At 56.8% G+C, this 8,997-nt stretch overlaps 1 protein-coding gene across 4 annotated transcripts in view; it reads right to left on the reverse strand.

Moving 5' to 3' along the window:
• Crocc (ciliary rootlet coiled-coil, rootletin) overlaps nucleotides 1–8,997 on the reverse strand; it is a 41,485-nt gene that overhangs the window by 17,498 nt on the left and 14,990 nt on the right. For all 4 annotated transcript variants that reach the window (XM_023722573.1, XM_023722572.1, XM_023722571.1 and 1 more), the window contains exons 14-23: nucleotides 8,002–8,184; nucleotides 6,962–7,106; nucleotides 6,602–6,748; nucleotides 6,059–6,289; nucleotides 5,090–5,283; nucleotides 4,690–4,817; nucleotides 3,496–3,665; nucleotides 1,436–1,615; nucleotides 1,031–1,165; nucleotides 630–773 (exon numbers count right to left, since the gene is read on the reverse strand). In XM_023722573.1, the coding sequence (XP_023578341.1) occupies nucleotides 630–773; nucleotides 1,031–1,165; nucleotides 1,436–1,615; nucleotides 3,496–3,665; nucleotides 4,690–4,817; nucleotides 5,090–5,283; nucleotides 6,059–6,289; nucleotides 6,602–6,748; nucleotides 6,962–7,106; nucleotides 8,002–8,184 (1,657 nt within the window). The remainder of the gene's footprint in view (nucleotides 1–629; nucleotides 774–1,030; nucleotides 1,166–1,435; nucleotides 1,616–3,495; nucleotides 3,666–4,689; nucleotides 4,818–5,089; nucleotides 5,284–6,058; nucleotides 6,290–6,601; nucleotides 6,749–6,961; nucleotides 7,107–8,001; nucleotides 8,185–8,997) is intronic.

Here is an 8,997-nt window from a genome sequence, read left to right on the forward strand (position 1 = left end):
ACTAGGTAACCCAGGCTGGTCTCAAAATCGCAACAATCCTCCTGCCTCAACCTCCCAAATGCTGGAATGACAGGTGTGCACCACCACATCCTGCCTACTTGTATATTTTCTAACTAAGGAAATTTTTGTATCTCCCTATGCATAACACAGCTTAATACTTAAACATTCCTTTCATGTTTATTAAATACAGTATTATTCCTTTAAAAAAAAACTGTCCAGCAGAGAACACCAAGCCAGGAGGGACCCAATAGTCACCCAAGTCCCTCTAAATCCCAACTGCATGTGAGTGCTTAACACATGTTTTCTCTCACCTCTCACAGCTAAGCATCCGACTGTCCTCAAATAGGGAGGGCTCATTCATGGGTGGGTGGGGGCATTACTGAGGATGAGACTCAGGCTCCCTACCACTGAAACCATACTCCTAGCACTTTAGGGTCTTGCCATGTTGCCCGGGTTGGCCAAGAACTCCCAATCCTCGTGCCTCAGCCTCCCGAGTAGCATGCACCACCATGCTCATGTCAGATCAGGGAGGAACCTTATGCCCTTCTGGGTCCCCAACAGGACCGGGCCCCCCACTGGCAGGTGCAGCATCTGCTGGTATGTGCTATCAACAAGCAACAGGCACTCACCTCACGCAGACAGGACTCACGCTGCCTGCCCAGGTCCCGGGCCTGCTCCTGCAGCCTCTGTACCTCCTGGGCATGGACAGCAGCGGCCTCTTCAAGCTGGGCCCGAAGGTCCCGAAGTTCAGACATAAGGGCATTCACAGTGCTCTGGGATAGATGGGCTCCTCAGAAAGGCTGTGGGGTGCTGGTCCCACTGCACCCAATTAACCCACAGGCTCAAATGCCCACCTTCTGCTCCAAACACAGCCCCTCCCACTGGACGGCCAGGCTCCTGCTCATCCCTCAGTGCCCTACAAGTGCTGTCCATGCTGCTGGAGAGCCCAGACTCAGGGACTCCCCAGGGCAGAGCTGTGCTACACCCCAAAGGAAGGTAAGACCCCGCTCAGCTGCCTGGCTTGCCCTACCCGGTCCTGCTCCTGCCGGCTCTGTGCATCTCGTTTTTGCCGCTCCATCTCTAGGGAGATGGCAGCCAGGCTGTGCTGTGTCCCCACGAGCTTCTCGGACAGCGCTGTCTTCTCAGACTCCTTCAGAGACAGGGCCTGGACCACGGTAGGAAACAGAACTAGGGGCTTGGCCAGTCCATGGGCACAATGAGGCCCCTCCCCACCCTGTGCTGGGGTTCAGTGGCCTGAGTGTGGCAGCAGTCGGGGACAGAGGTACGGGCTCAACAGCAGCAACAGAGACCCTGGACATGTAGGTGGAGAAACTAAGGCCCAGGAGGGAAGCAGCCTTCCTGAAGTCGCCTAGCTGCTGGGTAGTTGAGTGGACACCACCCTGGGGAACCATGAGGCCGTCCCGGGGCTCAGCACCTGCTGCTTCTCGCTCTCAGCCAGGAGCAGGCCCTCGTCGCGCTCCTGCTGCAGGGCTGCGATCTCCTCACTCAGCTCCTCCTTCTCAGCCTCCAGCCGGGCCAGCAGCTCCTCTCGCTCCCGCTGCAGCTGGCCCTGCAGCTGGGCCCGCTCTGCCTGAAGCTCCCTCCAGGCCGCCTCCTGGGGACCACATGTGGCATGTGTGACACGCAGGGGAGGATGGGGGGACGCAGCCCCCAACCCAACCCAGGGGATCAAGGTAATCTGCACCCCACAGTTGTGAGATAGGGTGGTGACCAGGTCACTACAAGGTGGGGTGATGAGTGCTGGGACCAGGATGAACAAGGGCTGTAAAAGCCCCAAAGGTGGCAGCTACTTGGGCTGGGGTTAGATGTTCCCAGAGCAGAACAGCAGTCAGCCAGGGAGAGAAGAGGCCCCAGGCCCACAGCAGAGCCAGGCAGGACCAACTGCAAGAGGAGTAAGAGGTGGTCTGGCTCCCTGAAGACTGGGTAGGTGGCTGGGCAGAGCCCTTGGTGAAGGACAGCCCATGGGGGGGAGGGGGAGAGCCAAGAGCAGGTGCCAGCTCTAGCACTGGCCCCCAGAACTTTCTCAAAAGCAGACAGTATGGGGGCCGGGGAGATGGCTCAGTGGAATAAGCACTTGCCTGGCACAAGCTCAGGGGCCTGAATTCAATCCCCGGTTCCGCAAAAAAAAAAAAAAAAGAAAAAAGAAAGAAAGAAAAGCAGACAGTGGCACTCTTTCTTGAACAGTTGTGCTGCCACCTGCTGGACAGGTGTGATAATCCCACCCATGCCCAGAGACGTGGGGTAAGCAGCTGCCCTAGAGGTCAGGAGTGGCCTGCCTGGTTTGGGCTAGGTGGCTCTGGGGTCCCTGTCATGAGGGTCACTGTGGAGAGTGTCCCAGTATGGGTAACACTAATTTAGGGAGCATTAAGTGTCAGTTGCTAGGCTAACTCACGGATATGGCAGAGCTCACGTCAATCTCATGACACCCTAACTCACGCCCATGTCTACAGACAGGGAAATGAAAACGCGACACCTTACACAGCATCACTGTCGCCAGTGTGGGAGCAAGAGCAGGTTTAGGGGCTGGAGAGATGGCTCAGTGGTCTAAAGCACCTACTTAGAACAAGCTTAGCAAAGCACTGGGGACCGCGGTTCAATCCCCCAGCACCACATGCCAGCCAGCCCCACCCCCTGGTGGGCTGAGCTGGCCACACACACACACACACACACACACACACACACAAAAAAAAAATTAAAAAAAAAAAAAAAAAGTCAGCCCAGAGCCAGTGTCCTAGCAGCCTCGCCCTGGCCCACTGTGTTCCTGCGCTCTGAGGCTCCAGAGTGATCTCAATATACAAACAGCACACGTGGAGTGTGACTATGGCTTCCCTGCACAGGACCACTGGGGCTGAATCTCCACTGGGGTGTGAAAACCTGCATTTTGTTTTGGTTCTGATTTTGTAATACTGAAGGTTGAACCCAGGACCTTCACATTGAGCTATATCCTCAGACCTTTATTTTTTATTTTAAGACAGGGTCTCGGGCCAGGGAGATAGCTCAGCAATCTGACTGCCTGGCAGGCGCAAGGCGCTGGGTTCAATCGCCAGCACTATATGCTGTGCCAGCCCTGCGCCAGGCTCACCATGCCGGCCACCAAAACCAGGCGTGGTGGCACATGCCTGTAATCCCAGCAACAGGGAAGCTGAGACAGGAGGATCACTGAGTCCGAGCTGTGTAGCAAGACCCTGTACCAAATAAATAAATGATTTTTTTTAAAAAGGGTCTTACTATGTCACTATGTTGCCCAGGTAGGATTTAAACTCTGTGATCCTCCTGCCTCAGCCTCCTACAGTGCTGGGATTACAGGTGCACACCATCATGCCAGGCAAATCTGTAGATTTGATAAGGATGCTCCCGTCACATGAATCCTCCCTGCTGCCCCCACCACATGCACAGCAGAGATGGGAGGATTCCTCCAAAAACACAGAAGGACAGTAGCTCCGAGCCCTCACTGTCCCCACCCCCTGTCCAAACCTTCTCTCGATGGAGTCGCTGCAAGTCCTCTTCGTGGGCTGCCCGCTGCTCCCGTAGAGAGGCTTGGGCTTCTCGCTCCGCCTGCATCAGCTTCTGGGCCAGGAGCTCCTTGTCCAGCGCTGCCTTCTCCTCTGTGTTTGTTACCTGCTGCCGCAGGCCTGCCAGCTCCCCTGCACAGAACACCAGGGTAAGACAGGGCTGGGTTAAAACCTCCCCAGGGCCAGCAGTCTAGGGCCAGGTGGACACCCAGGGCAGGGGAGGGGAATTGCCTAACATCTGGGCTGGGTTGCTTTGGAGAAGTGCCTCACCCTCTCTGGGTCCCCATTTCCCCATCTGCTGCACGGCCCAATGGCTCTGTCCCCATCTGCCCATCAAGAACAGCACTGAGGATACAACGATTGATAAGAAGGGCCCGTAGATGGAGAGAATGCCGAAAATCCAACCCCATTTCTAACAGCGCTACTCCCCTGGGATAGTGTCATCTTCGCAACGTGTCTGGTCAGCCTCGCCTCTCCTCTCCTCTACAGAGGCTAAGAGGCTAAGAGGTGGGTATCTTCCCAACACTGCCCACCTTCACATAACGTTAGGCTTGGTGACGGTCACCAGGAACACACTTGGCTGGGCGCCAACCGTCAGTACTCGTGGAGGTGACAATGTGCAGGGGTCTGCCCGCCATCAACAGCTACACCCCATTCCCTGGGTGAGAAGCCAGCATGTCCCTCCCTGTCTCTGTCTGGCTCAGGCAGACAAGGACACAAAGATTGACTTCTGTGACCCAAGTTGGTGCTTGAGCAAGCTTTGGTGAGTGGGAAACTCCTCAGGTACAGAGACTGGCTGGGGAACACATGGGGACACGGGGCAGCGACTGTGGGCCACAGAGTGGCGGGAAAAGCAGCTGAAGGCTCTGCAGGGAGCTCGGAGCTCTCCCACTGTCCCCATGCCACTGTTGCTGATGCCAGGCACCGTGCCCAGGCCTTCACCTGCTCCTCCAACCTCAGCATGGCAACAGGCCCAGGAAGTGATACTCCCACCGCTAATGTCACGTGAGGACTCTAGCCCACAAAGGGAAGGAACCTGCTCCCTCGAGACTTAGGACCAGATCCCAGGCCAGCGTGCCCAACCTCTGTGGTAGTCTAGAACCCAAGGCTGCAGTCTGGCAGAGGGTGGTGTCCCCCTGGTGCCCACCCCACCTACCAGTCAGGGTTTCCCTGGCCACCAGCAGGGCCTGCCCGTCGGCTTCCAGCTGCTCACGGCGTGCTTCGAGCTGGGCCAGCTGCCGTTGCACCTCAAACAGGCTGCTCTCCAGGGCTTCTTTCTCCAAACTGTGAGACCATCCGTCCCTGAGGCCCTGGGACTCGGCCTCCGCAGCCCCAGGAAACTGTAGCTGTCAGGGCGTGGCCAGCCAGGGGCCTGGTGCCAGCCTACCTGCCAGCCAGAGCCAGGCTCCCTGGGTAAGGCTGAGTCCTAACTGGCTCTGTTGGCAAGCTGGGCTCCTAAGCAACTGCTCCTGTGAGCCAACACTAGGGCAGGGCAGGTCGTGATGTAGGGCCCCCACCCCCACCCCAAGAAGCGCTGAGCAGCATGTGAGGCTTACCGCAGACGCGTGGCCTCCTCTGCCAGGGTCCGGCCTTCGCGCTCCGCCGCTGCCAGCTGCACAACCAGGCTGGCTTGTTCCTTGGCCACCGCCTCCTTCTCCCGGGCTGCTCGCTCCAGTGCCTCCACCTGCCGTTGTGACTCCCGCTGGGCCTGCTCCAGCTCCTGTTCCCTCCCGCTCAGCTGCCGGGAGAGCTGTCCCCACCCAGGACTGTGAGCACCCTCCCCGGACTCCTGAGCCTGCTCACCATACAGCATTTCGACTCAGGGTCCCCTGGTTCAGGCCAAGCCTCTGCCCTATGCTGCATATCTGTTCCAGGTCAAATCATAGCCTTTTAGACTGGGAATGTACATGTGTACAAAAGCAAGGACCCTCACCAGCTTTGGAATAAACAGAACCTCTTTTTCACTCTGAAACTTGCAGAAGAGCTGAGTAAATACACAAGACAGACCCAAGGGAGCTGCCCAGCTCTAACTGCCATTGAGCGGACAATGCACCCTTCAGTCTCACGCCAGGACTGGCACCGTATAAAGATTTCTAGATTCCCAAAGCTCTTGGGCCCCTTCCTAAAGCTGTGATGTTGCAAGTCCGATTCCAATTCTTTTTTTTTTTTTTTTTTTTTGGTGGTACTGGGAATGGAACTGTGGACCTTGCTCTTGCCAGATAGGTGTTTAAGCCGCTGAGCTATCTCCCCTGAATCCAATTCTAATTCTAAAAGTGTCCACCTATTATCATACTGTTGATCTGTGTGGAGCGGTGACACAGGCAGAGCATGCTATTCATCAGATTAGCCCTGTGTGCCACGGTCAGCCCCAGGTTACGGGGGCATGACCGAGGCCCGGGAAGATGGGGTGGCATATCCAAGGTCCTTAGCTACCAGAGCTGGGACTGGATCTAAACCCAGAAGCAGGCTCCCAGGCCCCTCCCCACTCACTCTCACCCCCCACTTCTGCATGGGGCGCAGCCCACCTGGGCCAGCTGCTCCTGAAGCCGGCTGTGTGCGCCACGCAGCACGTGGAGCTGCTGCTCCAGCGCGTCCCGGGCCTGTTCAGCGGAGTGCAGGGAGCCCTCCAGGCCCTGCCGCTCCACCTCCTGCTCTAGCCGCAGCTGCTCCAGGCGCCGCTGCTCTTCCAGAGCCAAGGTGGCTTCATGCTCTGCCTGTCGCTGCCTCCCCAGCAAAGTCGCCTTCTCCTCCTCCAGCTGCAGGGCACAGGTGAGCAAGGCAAGTGAGTAAGGATCCCCCAGGACCAGGGATCCCTCCCCAGTGTCTCCACTGACCAAACCAGCCAGGTATGCGGACCTGGGGAGGGGAACGATAGAGGAGAACATGGAGCTTCCTTCTCTGATACACTAGAAGACAGACAGACAGCCACAACCACAGCCAGAAGAGAGGCAGAGACCATGCCAAACAGGAACAGGGTGTGGGTTCTAGGAGGCCTCAGTGACACGTGCCTCCAACCCCCACAGAGCAGACAAGTGCAGGGGACAGGGGGTTCACTATGCACAACGCACCCGGGCAACAACATGATTCAGCCCCAGCTTGTCCTGGGCGAGGCTCTCGTTGAGGGTACTCAGCTTGGACAAGGCATCCCGCAGAGAGGCCTCTTCTGCCCTCAGCTTAGTCATGGACAGCTCGAGCTCCACACGACCAGCCTCTGCCTGTAGGTGGAAAGAGGTGGGGTGAGTGAGAAGAGACAGGAAGAGACCCCGAGCCAGGACCTGGTGAGGTCGACCTGCAGGCAGCTGGAATCCCAGGTCAGAGGGCGGGGTCAGTCTGTGACTGACGTCAGCCTGAAGGAAAGATCTGTCTGTGCCAGAGACGGACACCATCGGACCCACGATCAGACGCAGGTCTGATTATGTGGGACCTACCTTGGTCAGTGCCTCGGCCACCTCGGCCTTCTCAGCTTGCAGCACGTCCCGCTGTAGGGAGGCACAGCTCAGCGCCTCCCGCACCTCCACCAGCTCCTTTGCCAGCCCCGAGCGCTTTAATTCCAGCTGCTCCAGCTGTCTGTGGCTGTGGGACAGATGACAAGTGGGCATCCTGTGTTACACCCCTGCCCTGAGCAACCAGCAGGAAGCTGGGTTGGGGGCAGGCCTGGGGGCGAGAGCTACACCCACAGGGACAACCAAGCCCACTGCCTCTTCACTCAGTGACTCTGGGCTTCAGTTTTCATGTCTGCAAAACGGGTGACATCTATGCTGTGAAGCAGTTAAAGGATTCGTGCTCTTAATCTATAGGAAGTACATAGTGGCACCTGACACGCTTTTCCAGGGGGCTTCAGACACGAAAATATCTACTACGCCAATGTACTACTCATTGTCTCTTGGGTCTCAGAGACCTAAGGGCAAAGGTTCATATCCTAGCTGTTTATGACCTCTCTGCCTCAGTTTCACCCTCCATAAAAAGGAGATTTATACATTGCACACATCAAAAGGTTAAATGAGAGAATCTCAGTGCTTAATGTTGTCTCTAGCACTTAACATTAATACTGTAAAATTACTGTCACCTTTTTGTGTGTGTGTGGCCGGCTCAGCCCACTGTGGGGGCAAGGCTGGTGCAGCATGTGGTGCTGGGGATCAAACCCCGGTCCCTGCGCACTCGCCTAAGCTCACCTAAGCAGGCACTTTAGACTGCTGAGCTATCTTGCCCGCCCACTGTCACTTTAAAAAAAAGTCATTATTAACATTAACATTTGATTTTAGTTGCTCATGTCATCTAAGCTGTAGCTCCTAACAGTTCTCTTATCCCAGGTAAGCGACCACAGCTCCCTGAATCTTGGTTTCCCAAAGCAGGGGAAGGTAGGAGACCCTGCATCAGAGTGGTGTCAGTGTGAACCTCCAAGAAAGAGCAAGTCCAGGAGCCCCCAGGTGCCTTTGTGGGCCTGGCAGGAAGATGAGGAGCTACCCACCTACGCTCCAGCTCCCTGCGGGCCCGGGCGCCATCCTGCACCGTCTCCTCCTGCTCCTCCTCCAGGCGGTCTCGCTGACGCCGCAGCTCCTCCTGAGCAGCCTGCAGCTTCTCCAGCTCCTGCCGCAGCTCCTCAGCCTGCTCCTGGGCCACCTGCAGACTGTGGGCCAGGCTACCCTTCTCCCTGCAGGGCAAGGGGCAGGAGCAGAGGGCACTGCTAGGCTATTCTCAGCTGGGCTGCCACCTCAGGAGAACCACATTCTCAGTCCTGTAAGGCACCTGCCTCCTGAAGTCCTCCCTGACCCAGCCCATTTTAGAGTTATCCCACCCACGCCTCCCAACAGAAGGAACCTGGCTTTCCTTCTCCTAGCCGCCCACTTGGAGGCCTGGTGTGATGGAAGGCAGTGGTGGCGTTACCTACAAATACCCCACCAGGTGAAGGGCCAGGTCTAGGTTCCCAGGGCACACTGGCAATCTTGCCCCCAGTTCTGCTAGGCCAGGTGGCCAGGAAGTAGCCCTGGGATCGCCTGTCACCATGCACCCCGAGAAGCTGGGAGAGCTGGCTCCGCACTTCCTGCTGCACAGAGCAGCAGTGCATGGTACCCACGCAGGGGAGGAAACAGGCAGCCACTTGAACCTCAAAGGCTTGGGGGCTGCCGTGTTCCCGCGCAGACAGTGGCAGCAGGGGCGGGGCTGTCACTGTAACACTTTCTTCTGAGCAGCCAGGGACTCTGGCTCAGGCCTAGGACTGACCCCTCTTCACTCCAAGGGGCAACCTCTAAATATACTAACTGCCAAAGCTGCCACTGGGTGGGAAACACTCTGACATGCTGTTAAGTAAAAATAACAGAATGCAAAATGGGGTGCTCACTGTGAACACAACTATTTTATTTTTTAAAAATGTATGTGGTACAGGGTCTCACTACACAGATGAGACCCGTAGTGATCCTCCTGTTTTTAGCCTCCCCGGCACTGGGATTACAGGTATGCAACAACC

This window comes from Octodon degus, unplaced genomic scaffold (assembly GCF_000260255.1).
Source record: "Octodon degus isolate 3935 unplaced genomic scaffold, OctDeg1.0 scaffold00092, whole genome shotgun sequence".
In the NCBI taxonomy this organism is placed as follows: Eukaryota; Metazoa; Chordata; class Mammalia; order Rodentia; family Octodontidae; genus Octodon; species Octodon degus.